Raw genomic sequence first — 18,263 nt, 5'->3', positions numbered from 1 at the left:
TCTCACGTCTACTCTGAGGTACCACAGCCAGTAAAAGCAATCTTGACAATTTTTGCGAGGCAGGAAATATACTTCCTTTCCCCCCAGCTCTGCTGGTGAGGCCTGTGCTGTACCAACAAATACCAGTGCACAAATGTATTTCTACTTAAAACACAATTATTGCACTTGCCATGGATCTACCGAAACTTCTGATGAATCTGACATATGTATGTCCTCTATTTCTGTCATGGAAGTGCAATTAATCTGTGGGTTCACCCCAGGAATCAGGTCACTGCAGAAAAGTAAAAGTAAGGGAACCAAGTGTTAGGAGTTTGGAGGGAAGAAGTTGTTCATGAAAGTTAAAATAGTCTGAAAAATTATACCCTTTGCTTTCTTTTCCCTTTCCCCCATGTCAATGTATATACTTTAAAAATCCCAACTCCTTGACAAAGTTTGAGTAGCTCCCAAATTAAGCATCACATTGCCAAAAGCCTCTTTTGTTTCTTTATAGTTTGCATCTTCCCACACGTACAAACTGCCATAAGAATACCCTGCAGCCATGGGCTGAGACATCATAGTTGAAGATATGTATGAAGGAGTAGGTGCAGAATGAGACACAACCAGCCAACCAACAGCTCAACAAGCAACCAAGAAAAATACAGGCACAAAAAGACACCTCTGTCCAAAGAAAAGCTGCAGAAACACAAGGCTCAGGCAGCAAGGGCTGAGCCACCATTTGAGGGGCCCTTTGGAGATGGTTGCCTTCTGCTGAATACAGGGGACCAGGATCCTAATTCAGGCACCTTAATCAAATGTGTAAGCTTAAGCAGGATGAATATGGACCCTCTCCCTCAGCCCAAGTGGGAAAAGCAAGGGACGATAGAATTTGACAGCTTTGTAGTGCCTCTGAGAGGACAAACGAACAGGAAAGCGAGTTGCAGAAACATCACACTATTGGAGGTCAGAGAAATAGTTTAGACAGAAACCCATTTCATCAGTCCACCAAAATATCTCTAGAAAGTAAAAGATCTCCATCATTCAGCCTCAGACAGAGTTGAACAAGGGACCTGCAACTTAAAGGTCAAGTCCTGTGGCTCACTGTTTATGTAAACCAGGGAAATCTGGCAACACAGAAGTAAATTTACTCCCTATGGATACTGACCGTTCAGACTTTCATGTCTTGTAAAAAACTTTGCTCCTGTCCAGAAAAAGTGTATAGCTGGGCTAGGCACTTCCCTTGAACCAAAGACCTTTGCTTTTACCAAGCCAGTGACTGGTGTTTCCACACAATAGTTGAAAATACCTGTGTTTCCGAAGAAATGAGTTTGGATATTTTAATATGTAGGTTACTAAACCGTCCCTCCTCTGTACTAACGCTCCATTGTGCCTACACAGGACTGCAGTTCACTGAAAGCTCATAAATTTCATGTGGTTCTGCCTAGTCTTTATTTTAGGTTCTTGAACCATTTTTTGCTTTCCTCATTTTCTTTGCAGCTGCAGAGAGATATAGTAAGCTACTGTATAGCATTTTGAAAGCAGGGCCTCTGAGAAGTTTCCAAACTGCATACAAGCAGGTTATTCTTTGGCTTGTTTTCTTTGGCTTGGTGTTAGCAGTACAGAATGAGTCAAACAGTATTAACTTTCAAGAGGGAAGTGGTGTGGTCAACCAAAACTGTTTGCGGCTAGATTGCGAAGATAGGTAGAGCAGGTAATGAAGAACAGCCCATAATGCAGGGTGTAGGTAGGAGAGGCAGACAGTCTCAGACAAACAGAATCCTTAATAATTAAATCAACACTGTCGCCTAAATTTTTCTGCAGCTTTATGTATTAAGGTTATGACACAGCCTGGCTTTTCTGGACTGGTCAGCCTTGAGAAGATGGCCTGGTGCATATCATGCTTAATGGACTCAAACTACAATACTCTGCAAAGCAAGAATAAAGGTCAGTCACTATTAAAAAAAATAAATATCTGCTTTTCATTTAAGTTAAGCTGGTTACATTTTTTCTCATGTCTCCTCCCATTTTTACAGGCTGTTCCTTATCTGTTTCATGATTAAAGAAGGCAGGGAAGATGTTTCCATCTTGCCGTCTCTTTAGGATGTGTTTCACTTATAAACAAGCACATTGTGCCCTCATACAACAGACAACTCCTTCCTTTACAATTCAGAAGCTCGGTTGAGATGGCCTCTTCCAGGCATTGCTCTCCCTTATGCTTTGCACAGACTCATGCAGAACTGACATAGGAACAGTCTGACCAAGATTTATCATTAACACTGACAGAAGATGCATTTACTCATTACAATTCCCTATTGCAGCAGACAAGCAAAGAGCAAGGACACAAATGGACATGTAGAGCAAAAGTCCTTTTTGCATTCTCCACAACGGGTGACAGAGGATGAAGCAAAAGCCTGCAGTGTTTTTGTATGGGCCTGCTGCACCTTCTGATAATCCAGGGCAGGCAAAGCTGGGAGGGACTGCAGTGCAGATGGATTTTCACCCCTTCCAGTTTTATTCCAAGAAGAAAATAGAGCTGTTCACTGAACGTGCTTCACAACTTCATTCAACCTTCCTCTTAGATGTGTTGCTTTGGTAAACCCGTAAGTAAGGCAACTGCCTCGTCATAAACAGAGGCTTCAGAAAAGGTCCTGCACTGCCAAAACCTTGTTTAGTGATCAGGAGCATCTGATCACTCCATGGAGGGTGAAAGTTGTCCTCCCCCTTCTCCAAGAGAAAGAGAAGGCCCTCTCTCCTGCCTCCTGTAGAGAGCAGGGTGAAGGAAGTGGGTTGCAGAAGTTGTGTGCAGTTGGGTCCTGCTGCCCTCCACCACATCCCTGAAGGAAACCTCATCTGCCAGCAGCACGGTCGGCTTTTGGTGGCTAACCCTGGAGGGACAGCGGGATGACCAACCAACGCTCCAACAGCTTTGTTAGCTAACTTCCTTCTAGGAGGGGCAGGAACTATATTACACTCTTAAAACCACAGTAGGCAGCTCCACTGAGGGGTTGCAACTACAAGTCCATCATGCAACTACAAGTTGCATGTTTCAACTACAGTCCAGCTGATGTAAAGCCCCAGCTGCTGCTTCAAACCTTTCATTCATTCACGTTTAATGACTACCATTCAGAAGTCCTTCCTTGCTGAAGAAACATGATGGATGAAGGACCAGACTCAGAAATCTTTGATTCAGAGCACCACCAACCAACTTTACTGGTAAGATACTTGGCATGTCAGTGAACTAAGGTCTTCAGTGGGGACCAGCATATAGTTACATCCCCTATGGACAACACACTTGCCAAGGTGATGCATATTAATGCTTTTCTTTACATACACAGACACAAAATACAAGTGGCATCCATGCAGTCTTTTTTCGTATTTCTATGGAAAATGCTGCCCCCAAAAAAGACCTGTTCACCAATCCTAACAGCTACAGATTCTTTGAGTGTAAGTGCAGTTGACAGGAGAAAGTCAGACCTACTGACTGGTTAGGAAGCATTTTCAGAAATAATATAGATTCACCTAATCCTGCTTTTGTCAGTTACAGAGTACTTGGCCACTGACCTCAGCAGAGCTAAACTGAGGCCGTATATCCCTTGAAAACCCCCTGTGCAAATATAGGTAAACACTGATAAATATTCACCACAGTCTTTGTAGGCATTCAACTGCTAGGCAATAAAATAATGAATTTTAAGTGCAAAACCCCAAAGTTGACAAAGACAAAAAAAGTGAAAGAAATGAAAAATAACTTCCTACCTATTCTCAATTTAAAATCACACTAATTCAAGGGGGGTGGAAAAAGAGCTGTATGGGATTAAATGACTCAAAAAAGGAGTTGAAATAATTTCTATAGGACTGGGCCAGTCTTACCACCGTTCCTAGCCCACACTGCAGCAACTCTGGTTTCCTGTTTACCTGCTTTATGCAAGGAAGGAGCTTGTCCTGTCAACACGTCTTTAAAAAAACAGCCAAATAACTAGGCAAGCAAGTATGTATGAGCTACCGCATTCACAGGAAAGCAGTCTTGACACAAGATTTCTTACTGCAATATTTGATAATTTTATTGAACTCAAATGACAAATTCCCTGCTTCATATCACCCAACAGCAACTCTCCTAACTGACTCAGCTGTGAGACTGATAAATGTCAGGGAAGATAATCCTGTTCCCTCTTTTCAATACGGAAAAGAAGCATCTGCACCATGAAACCTCAAGGATGCTTGTATTAAAAACCTATTGAGGTCCTACCTACTGAGTAGGACAAAAAGGATTCTCCCTATCACTGTTATGCCAGGGAGTGCTGAGCATTCATAGAAATTTCATAATCCTTTGCACATCTGATGGAGAACAACCAGCACTGGTTTTAGGAGCTGCAGTTAGCTACTAGCCAGTTAAAATCCATATGAGGCAGGTCTTGCCTGAACCTTGTCTGCACTGAGGGATATTTGCATTGGGGTAGTTACAGCAGCTACCGGTCCTTGCTTTTACTTGTCTTTTCCGCTTGTTGGCCACATGCCTGATGGTCTGTATGATTTCCAATATGAAACCAACTGCTTGAGAGCATGGGCTTTGCTTCAGATTCCTGATGCCAGTGAAAGCCCCCGTGGGTGGCCAGGCAAGGAGACTCTGAGACCTCAGATAACAGGCTGGTGCTGTGCCAGCCTTGACAGCTGCTGTGAGGGGGCCAACCCTGGCCCAGAGCTGCCCCTGCCCCAAGGGGGCTGCTCCACCATCCCCTCACGGACGAGAAGAGGCTTGCCAAGCAGCCAGGATGTGGCACACAGAGAGGTTTTTCTGGGACATGAGGGCCCTGAAAGCTGCAGAGGTGCCTGTGGATGCTCTACAGAGCTGACTGCATCCAGACACATGGCCTCTGGTCCCGTTCTGCAGCCAAACTTGTCACATCCAGTGTCGGGTGGTCCCATGCTATGTGATGCTCCTGTGCTATATGATCCTGTGCTAAGCCAGAAGGTGCAATGCTGTATCACTGGAATAATTCAGGCTAGTTGTGTGAAAGTGCGTGCATAATGGAAACAGGCTGATTTCCCCCTCACTCTTCACTTTTCTTCAGAAAACACAAGTCACAAAGGGACAAACTGCTCTCTGCTCTTTCGCTCTTTGTGTACTTTCATTATGAAAAATGGGCTGGTGGCGTGCACAGCTTTCACAGTGGGGGGAGACGTGCCCAACCGCAGGATGTACGTTTTAGGCTGTTGTTCCCTTGCCGCTCTGGGGGACCATGGAGCTGGCCTTGCTGCCAGGGGACTGCTAGGACTGTGCTGCCTGTTCAGAAACAGCTCCTTTGGTCTTCAGGCATGCCCTTGCAATAATATACCACTTTATTTTATTTAAATGGATTCAATTGCTCTTTGTCCGCCCTTCGATAAGACACACACACAGAAAGGAAAACAACAGCAATCCCCTACATACCCATAACCATTTAGAGACAGCAACGCATCAAGTCACATTGTGTGAATTTGAGCTAGCGATGTTTTGTAACTTCCTCCAGCTGCCACATGCTTGCATAAAACCATTGCACAAGCCAACCAGAAATGTCCCCAGAGTGCACCCATAATTTAAGCACTAATCCACCCACGTCGGTGTCACCCAGACAATAGGACGCAGGGACAGAAATGCACAGGCATAGACCCGGCAGTGCACAACCGTTGGCTTTTCTTGCAGCCCATCCCTTTCTTTTGTCTGTACACAATCTATTTAGATTGGAAGCTCTCAGGGGCAAGCACCTTAGCCAAGATTTTTAGAAAAGTGATTAGCAAAGTTGGGTTGTGATACTGAGAGACTGGTGTGCTACTGAGCACAGAACTAGTGCTCGCAAAGGAAGAAAGAGTCCCAGTTGCATTTCTGTTATATGGACAATCAACTTGTAAGCACCACCTCTGTTGTCTACATGTTTTAGGCACTGTAAGTCTCCAAGTGAATGGAAAGATCTGTTAAGTCATTACTGAAATTTATATGGTGGGTCTCTAACACGATGATTCAGTTTTCCATGGTTCTAAACTGTTCATTGGTACATGTTAGTCCCAGTTTCCAACAGATGGAGCCACTTGCAGCAGAAAGCAAGTAAGAAATTAAGGCATTTAGTATTATTTCAGTTTACTAAGATGAAAAGTTTTTTTGGAGAATGGTTTGGCTTTCCTTGAATGAAAGGCTGAAGGTGATGTGAAGCCCTCAGAGGAATCATCCCTTCCCAGCCTGACACATGCAGAGTCTTCCTCACATCTATCATGGGACGAGGGATACCAGCCCCTTGTGGGCTATGCTGACACTCCTCCCAGAAGCTGTTCTGGGAGTCAAAGTCTGTGGGCAAAGGTTGGACAGGGCAGGGGAAAGGATAAGCAGATAAGGTGCACTTAACACCACCAGCCCTTGCGGATTGCCTAAAAAAGACCTCAGGCCAGGCAAGGGGGTGTTTGAAAATTTCCTTCAGAACAGCTACAGACCATGGGCTTTCCTTGAACCTTACAAGTGAGATGGGATCACTTCAGATCAGGATCTGAGGGTGTTAGCTGTGGCTGATCAAAGGTGTACCTGCACCTACCCACCTGCCCCAGCTAGCTTTGACAGGAAGCAAAATGAAATTTCCATTCTAAAAAAGCTGCTTCTTGGGCCAGCAGCTTTTTAAGCTCCTTCTCAAATACTGCTCAGCAATATTATTCTCTCTCTGCCCCTCTGCATCCTGCTCTTTGATATAAGAATGCCAAAAAAGTATTTGGGAAAACCACATATCCAATATGGGATAATGACATTTAATGCCCAGCTTAACCTTGGACATCTCAGGCCCACTGGGGCTAAATCCATGTAGCCTTTTCATTTTTTGGCATTTTCGGGCACCTGGTCCATTAGTGAATTTTTCAGAGCTATGTAGGTTAAAACAATTAAATGAGAAAACCAGAAAGAAGCAGTCAAAAGAAGAAAAACCTAATTTTTCAGCAGACATACACAGTAGGTCAAATGGCCTAAGGGAAATATTTAATTTAAGAGTCATACTATTTCTACCAAGTTTCCTAACCAAAAGTATTTTCATCAGGAGCACTACTCTTGATCTGGTTACTGCTAATGATTTTCCCCATGGACTTAGCTCATAAAAACATAAATTGCTTTATGAATCATAGAATCATAGAAGTTGGAGAAGAAAATGATGGGTTAGGTCATCTTGCCCTTCCCTGACAGTGCAGTATTATTTCTTTTTATAAAATATTTTGAAAATAAGCATTTATTCAGAGCTGTAGAATGAAAATGCTAAGTTCAAAAGAGATTTTAAAAAAACATAAAGAAAGCAGTTGGAGAAAGAGCCAGATTCTTAAGTACCTTGGCTCTGTCTACAAGCCATGACAATCTGATAAGTATCATCTGGATAGGCACAGGCAGAAGTTCAATGGCAAAAAAAGGATAATGATGCAAGTCCTGTTCAAGAGTAATTATCACAGTTGTAAATACAAATCCGGTAGTTACACAGGCAAATAGGCTGCTAGGTAAAGGCCATCACAATAACCGTGACCAAGTGTACAATGGGACATCCAAGAACCTAGTCTGCAGGGCTTTGTGCAGAGCAAAGATAATATGCACTGTGTTATCATCACCTGTTGTGGTATTTCCACACATCCCACTGAGCCAAAAAGTCTGTTGCTTCAAATATTGCTTTTGGAGTATTTTTCTGTTTTCCAAAAATGGCTTAAAATCCTGTTCTGGATTACTTTTTGAAGTTTTTTCCCCAAGCATGCCTAGTTGAAGAGGCCAACCTTTTGCATTACAAAAACCCACTTTGAGAACCTGTCTAATTCTGGCTCAGAAACTGCTCTTGGTCCAACATTATCTTGAAGACAAATGAAAATGTTTCTGTTATTTCTTAAGTTAATCAATCTTAAAGGTTTTAAAAGAAAGGTATTCCTATGTCCTGTAAAGCTGACTAAAAATCGTCCTCGTGTGAATTCTGGCTTTTATCTCAGAGGGCCTCAATCTTCAGAAATGGCCCCTTACCTTCTAGCATTTTTCATAGAGAATGCTCAGACTGACAACCATTATAAACATGAAGTAAATGAATCAAAAACTGTTCCTAGAGTTGTATTTGGACTTCAGCATGTTTTTTGTAGGTCTCTGTAATACAGAGAACCAGTATCTAATTTTGTTCCCATTACGGTCTTCCAGGGATTACTTTTGAATTGAGACATCTTAGGAAATACATCTCAGTATTTCTGTAATTCCTTTAGCTCAAGCGAGTCATGGATCTGAAAGCACGAACGTTCCCAAATATTGATTACTGAAACTAAACCCACTTTAATCTAGAAATTTTTATTTTGATTCTAGTCTCAATATAAAAAGGCCAATATAATTTTTAATCCCTTCAGTACACAGCATACATATTTTGATACATCTAACCACAAATCTTGTATGTGAGTTTGGGCAGGTAACAGCCTGGCAATCTGGTTTTGTACAGGCTACAGGTGTAACTGATCTAATTGAACCAATGCAAAATAGGATACACCCACCAAGCGAGAGTACAGAAAAATAATGTACAGCCCAAACCCGCCAGAACTGCCTCAGAATGGAGAATGCACTTATTTTTTCCTTCACAGCCTGTGGTGCATCTCCTCAGACCAACCCGTGTAAAATGTCTAAAGAGAAGAAGAAATACCAGACTGATCACAACAGCCACTGCAATACAGAAACCCTTGGTGACAAGTCAAACTGAAGGACTTTGCAGCCCACTTAAAAATGAAAGGAGAATAATCCCTTGGACTCTGCATCACAAATGACTTAGTGATAAAAGTAGCTGTGCATTCCTACTGAGGAGGCAGTCTGACCTCTTCTCCTGACACGCATAAAGCCTCCTCCACTATTGCCTGCGACAAAGTAAAATTATTTACAAGGAAGCTTTTACATACATTTGAGTTGGGAAGATACATATGTTACTTCAGTGTGTATTATATCTCTACTTCCTTTTTAAAATGTAGAATCTTATTAAATATTAACTATTATACCAACGGAAGAATTGATTTAAAACAGTAGGTATGTCTGCAGGATGATTTTGTTTCTTACTATTCTAGCAGACTCATATTCAAAAAAATAAAGCTTATTTGTTGTCTGCAAACGAACATGTTCAGATAATTGCATATGCAAATCCAGAACTTGCATATACAAATATATTTTTTATGTGCACAGATGCCTGGTTCACCGGGGATATTTTTCATGGACAATTCAACCACAATTTAAAAAAAATAACCAAACAAAAACCACCAAAACAAACTAAATAAGAAGCCTTGCTCCGACAGGAGTATTTGTTTTATAGTCTGGCCTCAAATCCAAAAAATATAGGTCAAATCTTTCCACTAAATGCATGCAGCATCATGATGCAACTCAGACAAATGAAGGCTCAAGGACAAAATGCACAGGCAAGATATGAGTCTTCTCAGCTATTTTAGTTGAAGTTTCAAACCTTCCTTTTCTTCCCCTCCCCTCCCCCGGTTAAGAAACCCTGAGCTGTGAGTCTCATTCTCTAGTGGGTGTTTGAATCCTGCCGCTCTCTGCTCTTGGGAAGATTCCACTTAAGCAACAGCCAGAACTTCTGCCAAGTGGGCGGGAGTGCAAGAAAGTAACCACAAACCTCAATTTACATCAGGGCATTTTGATAAAAATATGAAAATTCCCCATTCAGGTTAGTGACTGAGGTTAACAATGGCCTCTGGTAACAGGCAGCACATGTGCTGCAGAAGCATCTATACCTGCAGATCTGCTCCACCCTCACTTCACTTCACCACACAGACAAAACAGCCTGCCCTCGCCACTTGAACAAAACAACCTCCTGTGTGAAAGGTGTGGGTATTCCCCTGGAGATATCAAACCATACGTCTCCTCCTTGTACTTAATTCTTAAAAAAAGAAAGGAAAAAAAAAAAAAAAGAGGAAAGATTGGCTGGCTGTGAAAATGGGTGCTCCTAAGCTATATGACAGCATGAGGTACAGTGAGCCATACAAGGCAGCAACCAGGTGTCCTCTCTCAGGCATTTATTTATTTTTGCAGGGTGGCTGAGCTTGAAAAGTTAGATCGATGACATATTGGTTTCCAATGCTTTAAAATCCTCTTAATATCTGAAAGGCAAGACTAGCAAGAAGTGATGCATAAGGTATACGCTGCCCACCTTTTACCAGCATCCCTTCTGTCAGCTTTTGGGTATGATCCAAGTCATCCCTGGGTAGACAGAAATGCAATGCAAGTCATATTCTAGATCACCTGAACACCCGTGAAAAATAAGGCTCCAGGAAGGCGTAATTAAAACCATTCGTAGAACAGCCTTGGCTTAAAACATACCCACTGCTCCACATGCACTGGATATTGATGCATTTCGTGAGGCTGGTGATGAACCACTATACTAAACCATCAACTTGGCCTTCTGCAAATGCTGTCGTTAGCTCACTTACTTCTGGGTTCACGAGGTCCATCCACTGTTATCTTGATGGCTCTGTGGTATGTGGCTACTTGTGGTGGATTTGTGAAGACCGTGATAGTCAGCGTGAAGCTTTTCCCTGCAACAGGAAAAAAATGTTACTGAGCATATGTGCTGAGAAAAGGTGTACTTCTAACTTCAGACAGCACTCAAACATACCAAATGGCACTAAAACACTTCAGCTGTCCATATCTGAAGATAGATATGTGCCCAGAGAGCAGGGTGTATAACCTCACAACTGCCTGGTGCTGGATGCATTCCCTCTGTGGCAACTGCTCAAACCTTTTGGTTTTTAAAAAAAAAAAAAAAAAAAAAAAAAGGAGGTTACCCCTAACAGAGTTTATCTGATCTGCATGACTGCTGGTACCTTTTCTGTACTTTCTAAAGGGTGTTAGTTCAGAGGAGCTTAGAAATTGTGGTTGACTCTTCCAAAACTCCCACAGGGATCTGATCAAGAGTGCTTGTTAAAATTAAAGAGAACTGGGTGCTCAGATCCCCTAGGCAGATCGTAAAATCCCACACTTTGTGGTTGAAGCTAGCATTAGATCAATTCCATATTGTGAATCAGAACTCTTTAAAAATAATCTGCTACCGCAATGCCAAGAAACAGAGGAATGGAAAAAAAAAATCCCTACAGCTTGTCCACAGAGAATTAAAACATTTTATGAAGACATAGCAGAGCATTATGCTTAGATTCTCTATTATTCAGAAAGAAAACTGTAAAGGCCTTTTCAAAATTGTTATGTGCATGCCACAGCTCTAAGTTGGGAAAAGTATTCATTTTGAAGGCTGCTGGGGAGGGTTTCATATCCCCTCGCGACTGCAATGCCTTCAGATCCTGCTACTCCTGGATTTGCTTTTGGCCAATGCCAGCACTTACTTCAGGCATTTTTTAAATCACAGAAGTAACATTCTGCATCTTTGATAAGACCTCCTATATGCATTCATTATGGCTTTGGCCTGGACAACAATAAAAACATTGCCTGTCAGCAGGTTTAGTGTAGTTATCTCAGCATCACAGAGGACTCAGATACTGACAGGAATCTTTGTTATCAGTAAGAGACATCAAGAGACATGACCCCAAGTTAGATAACCAGGAACTGTTGTAAGAAAATTGAGGTTCTCCTCCTTTGGGCACATGCTGTGCAAGCTTCCCCATACAAATCTGCCTGCTTCATTTTACCACTTGGCTCCAGCACTCCCAAGTGCTGAGTTTCTTCCCTTCTAAGACTTCCCATGTTTATTGTTTGCTTCATTTATCTATATAAATAAATATAAATGTATATATAATGGTAAATATAAATATAAATGTAAATATAAATGCCTTCCTCTAACAGCAATATTCCCCGCCTCCCTATGCACATTCACTTGCAATTCAATACTTCTCTTAATGTAGTTCCTACTTTGGTGCTAATGGTCTCTATCAACATCACGGCAAGCACACACACATAGCTATTACTGGAAACTGTCCTCATCACATCCTTGTGAATTAGGGAGGTTTTCTCCCCACTCTACAGATGAGGAACTGTGGGGAGATAAAGTGACTTGGCCACAATCTCACAGGAAGCCTGTGGCCAGCGATGCTAACCACTTTGGCTGCTGCATCTGACTATGATCCTGAATCACAGCCCCGACAAAACAGAAGGTGAAACACAAGCCTCGCAAATCCCAGGAGAGTGTCTTCCCACCTCCACATCCTCGCTAGAAAGCAGTCCCTGAGACTGACAGTATTGCACCATAAGCAAAAGTCATTTCAGATCCCTGTCTCAGGGCCTTTAGCCTTCAACTCTTGGGTCCTACATCTACCCAGACCAAAGATGGTTGTGTTCTTGACATTCTTTAAATACCAAATTACATGATAAAGCTTTACAGCTTAGTTACTCTTTCTCTGCCATCCCAACAGATCTTTCTATGAGGCAACAGTAATAAAGTTTAATAAACTCTTTTCTGAAAAACTTTATCACCCATAGCACTAGACTAAAAAAAATATCAGAGGCACCTGTAGATCATCCTTCTTTCCAAAAATAGTTTCCCTGTATCATTATATACAACACCTAGATAACTAAGACTGAAAGAGACTTTGAAAATATAATTTATTTGCTTTACTAATCTGCAGTATTTCCATATCGCTTCCCATTTGTTGTTTTGAGTTTTTTTACAACTGCTGATGGATCAGGTTAAGGTGCTCCTGCTGTTCTGCTAGAGTATGTAGTCAATTTATTTCTTTAGAAGGCTCTCATGGATTTTCCAGAGAGAAAAGAAAAAAATTTATAATAGTGAAATGTAGTAAAATGTGGCCATGTTACAAGACCAGAATAAAGAAAAAGAGGGAGGTGAAGTTACATTCAAGATTTTCTACAGAACAGAGAAGATCTCAGAGCCAGTATAAGGTTGTGACACAAGTTGGCAAAAGCAGGAAGATACTTAGCTTACGTCTTGTTGACAGAAGACTATTCATTAACCACATACTGGTTAACCACAGGACTATATAACCATAAACCTACATGTCACTCATTGCTGCTTACCAATAATTCTGGCTGTGTTTTTTTCTCTGTTTTTTTTTTTTTTTCTGTTTCATTTACATTTAGATTTATTAAGTGGTTTTATCACTTTTATTCATAGCTTCTACACTACTCATCATTTATGTGTCTGGTTGACAAAGGTAGATTTAGATTGGAGGTATTGTTAGTGAAATCTGTGTTTTATGGATATACCTGGTTTGGCAAGACAGCAGGACTATAAATGTCTCCTCCTTGCTTTTATGTATTATACAGCCATGATACAGACTTTTATTTTCACCATACACTTGCATAATGCATTTACACATGAGCGCATACACGTTGCACATACACACACACATATGTATGCAACATGCAGCAGACTAAATTGTTGGAAGTAATACCAGATTAGTCAGTGGAGGCTGTATTCAGACTCCCTAGCACTAAAGCTTATATTAGATACCATGATTTCTGCTGCCTAAGTAAGTGGACCTCCAAACTACTGGTAGAAGACCTACACTGAGCACTTAGTGTCTCTGCTCAGCTCAGAAAGGGGCGGGTGCCACCAAAACTGGGTCAGACAGCCTAAGTGATGGACTGACCTCTCTACTGGCTCTAAAGAGGGACCAAATACCCCAAGAAGGCATTCTGAAAGACTGGCCTGGTTCGGATGCCTCCAATAGTCATGATGACATTTTGATGATGTCCTAGCAGTCACAGCAAGCTGGCACATACACTCTGTTAGCTAACATCAAAATCTGAGACCCTCTGAGTTAAACAGCCCCACAAATCTACACAAAACCATACACAAATTAGCTTGGTTCTATGATGCGTGCCTCAGTAGGGAAGCCAATTGCTACTGTGTCATCATGGGAGTCTTTCCTGACAGTGGAAGGGCTGATGTGTGATGTCAATGTCAAGTTTGCCTTTCTGGGGTGCCAGAGTAACTTCAGAGACTGTTGCTCTCTCTGTATCTATCCCTGACAGTTCCTAATATTAGGCACATAGCACCTCATGAGCACAAGGATTAAATTCTCCAGACGTGGGATGGGGTTCTGCCTTTGGAAACCCTTCTTACAGACATCAGCCACACCCTCAACATTTGTAAGGACAGAGCACAAGACTCACTGCCTCCATCAAGTCTTCCCTCACAACTATGGTAGGAAAAATTGCTTGGTAATGTTTATTTTTGCAAGAACATTGAGGTCAGAACACTTCTAGAAAAAAAAAAAATGGAAACAGTAGCATTTCTGGCCAAAATACAATACTGACTTCTGAAACGATACCTAGACACTGTTGATGGTTTTGCTAGAGACTGTATTATCAAAAGTGCCCTCAAGAGTCACTGCTGATGTGATAGCCAAAATCAGATAGATTAAACCAGTTGTCCCCAGCTCACGACTTTATAGGATTGCTCATGAGACCCCCAGATGCTGTGCAAAGTTGCAAGAACTTAAGAGGAAGCACAATGCCTATTGTCTGCCAGCAAGGGTGAAGCTCAGTCTCCAAGACCCGGGCATCTGAAGGTGTGGTGCCCGTACCCTACACTGCAATACAGGAAGGTGAAGTCTGCATTCAGCCTGCATCCCATCTGACAGAGGCTGGAAGCAAAATGAGCAGTGAGCTCATATCTAGAATGATGAGAGATTAAGTGGTCCCCCCAAACAGCACTGAAGGGCTCTAGGGGGAGCAAGACTCTTGTAAACTGGGAATGTTTGAGAGGAACGAGGAGGGAAAAAATGAATCCCAAGTGACAATATGGTCACATGAAGTTCCTGTGTGCTGCTTTAGTCATCCCTGGGCAGTGTCATGACCACATGGGTCTGGGGGTGGGAAGACACACTTAAAATGTAAGTGGCTGCATGGGCAGATGCAAAGGGGAATGAGAACAGACACGCTTTAGGGAAGAGAGGCCACATCCTGAACCTATCACTTCATTTTAATCCTTCTCTTTCTCAGGCAAAAAGAGCCGTTGATTCCATTGATGGAATGGAAACATTCATCCAAATGAGGACAGAAAAAACGGAAGTTAAAGCTTCAGAAGCTTGCCCATGATGGCGGGTAGAGGAAAGGGAGGCCAACAGATGATGTAGTTACTATCTTTTGGTTTTGGGATTTATTCTGATGATCACAGATGTGTCATTAGAGTCATGGGTTTTGGGTTTTGCTTTGTTGTATGTTTGTTGGTTTTTTGGTTTTGGGTTTGTTTTTTTTTTTTTAATGTTACAGTAAATTATTAGATAAAAAGGAGAACAGAAAAGGGAAAGAAGCCAAGAATGCTTGTGCTGACAAGGACAAAAGGTACAGATGGAAAAATATGAAATGTAATACACAAATGCAATACAAATTATATTACAGACATTTCTATTATATTAGTGAGAGACTTTCAGGTTCTAGTAAGAAAGGTTATGATACTTTTTTTTTAACCCTACTTTTTAGTGCTTATGTACTTACTTTTATTAAACCATGCTAAATGATCAATTTTATACATCTTTACAATTTCTCACAACATCTTCCTGGGTATCTGCCAAAGTGAAGATGTCTACTGCATTTTAATAACATATCTGACTGCATCTCTGGGCAGGATATAATACACACACACTTGCATATTCACTCTCAAATGTTGACTATTATACACTGGGGCCAAATTTTGCCATTCTTACCACTCAAGACCCTTGAATGCTCCAAATGTAATCAATAGGACGAGAAGGGCCAACATAATTTGACCTTCCATTAGTTAAATGCTGTTCATCATACAAGTGAAATATTTTGTAGGTGTTCAAGTCGTGTGTCCAATTGCAAAAAACCTGCACAAGTCCAAATTCTGTGCTCAGATGATGACTCTTTTCTCCTGTCCCAGTGATAGTTTCACACAGAATATAACTTTGCCTGTTATGTTTGGTCCAGTGGCTATTTCACCAGAAAAAAAAAAGATGCAGCTGAAGTAAGCAGCATCAAAAAAACCCCATAATTTGTTTACCATCAGCACCACGGATGCCACTGAATTTAAATATGAGAAAAAACTGTTATTCACCTCATCTGCTACCATGTTGTAAATAGTTCACAAATTCTGACTGCCACAACCAACAATCCCTATAGATAAACGCAAACATGGGGAGATGTCAGCAAATTGGGGCGATTGCCCAAAGAAATGCAAAAACTGCCCATGCAAATTGGTTGCATGGCCAATGGATCTGTTTGTATATTTATATGGATGTTTTGTGGGTGTAAGCGTGTGTCAAGTTGGAGATTTGGGAAATACACCCACTTGCCTCCTGCCAAACCGGCCTGGATCCGCATAAAGGTATACTTCTGAACATTTCTGTCTAGTGTCTCACTCCAGGAAGTTCTTATATCTGTGTTTACACAGCATCTACTTACCCAGAATGAAATCTGCATCGCATTAAATCAATAGGTGTTTTGTTCTGGATTTATATGGGGCCAAGTTGTCATGCAAATGGCCAAAAGTGGCCCTGCTGCAGACTTGAACCCAGCTATGAACTATTGAATTTGCTTTGCAATAAGTTGTGGAAAAGCAACACGCTGCTGCGGGAGTGTGGCTGGTGCTGGCTTCTCCCCTTCCCTTTCCTTCCTAGCTCCCTGCAGCATTACTGAGTGCTTAACCAACATGTGCACTTCACTCTCTCTTCCTCCCTGCCCATTCTCCAAGCTTTTTTCCAGTTAACAAGTCAAATGCTTTGGTGGAGAGCAGCAGAGCCACCTGCCTCTCCTGCTGCAGCTCTGAGGATTCCTGGAGCTAGAAGGCTAGAAGGCGGCTGTGTCTGGGATGGGATCATTTCAAGGTGTTATTTTGGTGAAGCATATGTACATTTAACCTAAGGCAACAATAAGAAACTATATTAAGCAACCAAAATTGCATAACTGAGATCAAGAAACATTAATAGAGAAGCTGTCAACAAACTGAATTTTATCTTAAGCCCATTATCTTGGGGGTAAGGATAGTCCCTCACAGTCTTCCGGAAGTTGTCCCTGACCATCTTACTTCATAACTCAAAAGCATAACCCTAAGTCTGCAAGCTGTGGACATGAAATATCTAGCAAACAGATGCAGAAGGTGGTTCTATCCTCGGCATAACTTACAGCTGTTAAAATAAAGCTGACTCAGGCCCTCAGCAGCTGTTTCAGCAGACACATACTGGTGATGCACAGTAATGTTTTGTGCGTGTGCCTTGCCATCAGGTTTATCAGCCAAACTACAAGACCCGTCCCCACACAGTACACAGTTCCCTTTGCACTGGAGAATGCTTATGCAGGTAGCGGGTCCTAAAGTCACTTTTCCCCCACTTTGCTGTGCTACAGTGATACCAACATACAAATACCTTCCCTCAGAAAAAAAAAAAAAAAAAAGAGAACATCTTCCTGCTGGAATAAACGAAAAATGCCAGCATGTGTCACCATCAATTAAAAAAATCACATATTCACTTGAATGCTGCTTTTTATCCATTACTGTAGCAACTAACACCTTTAGTATCTGATCTGAAGCCCTCAGAAGAGTGATTTGCCCTTGCACAAACAGGCATTGCTCACATTCTCAAGCATTGCAAGAGTGGGACTCAGCTCACTAAAACAACCACAATTTTTCTCCCTTTTTTTGGCCAGATGTTTACATTTTAATTTGACAAGAGTTTGTGTGCAGTTTCACTTCTGCGCTGATGAGCGGTTTCACTTCCCAGTCCCATGTGCTGTCATGATGATACCGTCCACCACCTCCTCCAGCCTTGCAGGGGCCTCTGTGCTAATCCCTTTCCTGACAGCCTGACAATGTGTGTGAAAGTGCAGACGCCGCTGCTGCTGCTGGCTCCACAGTTTGGCTGCGAGGCACCTGACGGCCCTTCTCTGCTTAAGAAACTTGGACTTGAAAAGCATTCATTTGAAATGTCCATGTCTAAAATGTTAGACGCAAGGCATCAGTCTCAACTGGATTCCTTCAGGTTCCTTCTCTCAGGTTACTACTTCTGCTACCTTCCTGTTATTTTTCCTGTGAACGTGCTTCAGCAGAGATGCCACAGAAACACAGTTTATTCTGTTTAGAGAAAAAATCCTGTGGCAGTTGCATAGCAGGACATACCATGTGTGGGTACTAAATGGTCATGGCCATTTATCAGGAAGAGACCTGCTGCAGAAGACAGGTAGGGAGAATAACTGAGTTTATGGGAAAGGACATAAATGAACTATCTGTGGAGAAGAGGCACAGGGTCAAGAGATTCAGGACCGAGGTGGCAAGAAGGAAGTCTCTGAAGACAGGGTGTCCCACAGTAGTGAGTTTAGGGTGACACACAGTAGTTAATGTAGACATTAGTCACATTTGTAT

At 42.0% G+C, this 18,263-nt stretch overlaps 1 protein-coding gene across 1 annotated transcript in view; it reads right to left on the bottom strand.

Annotated features, from left to right (window-relative positions):
• Window positions 1–18,263, bottom strand: part of RUNX1 (runt related transcription factor 1) — a 69,397-nt gene that overhangs the window by 40,346 nt on the left and 10,788 nt on the right. The window contains exon 3 of the mRNA XM_026846541.1: window positions 10,408–10,512. Within this exon, the coding sequence (XP_026702342.1) occupies window positions 10,408–10,512 (105 nt within the window). The remainder of the gene's footprint in view (window positions 1–10,407; window positions 10,513–18,263) is intronic.

This window comes from Athene cunicularia, assembly GCF_003259725.1.
Source record: "Athene cunicularia isolate RWA chromosome 1 unlocalized genomic scaffold, athCun1 chr1_part1, whole genome shotgun sequence".
Classification (NCBI taxonomy): Eukaryota; Metazoa; Chordata; class Aves; order Strigiformes; family Strigidae; genus Athene; species Athene cunicularia.
The sequence above is the reverse complement of the archived record's forward strand: the minus strand, read 5'-3'. Positions and strand labels throughout refer to the sequence as shown.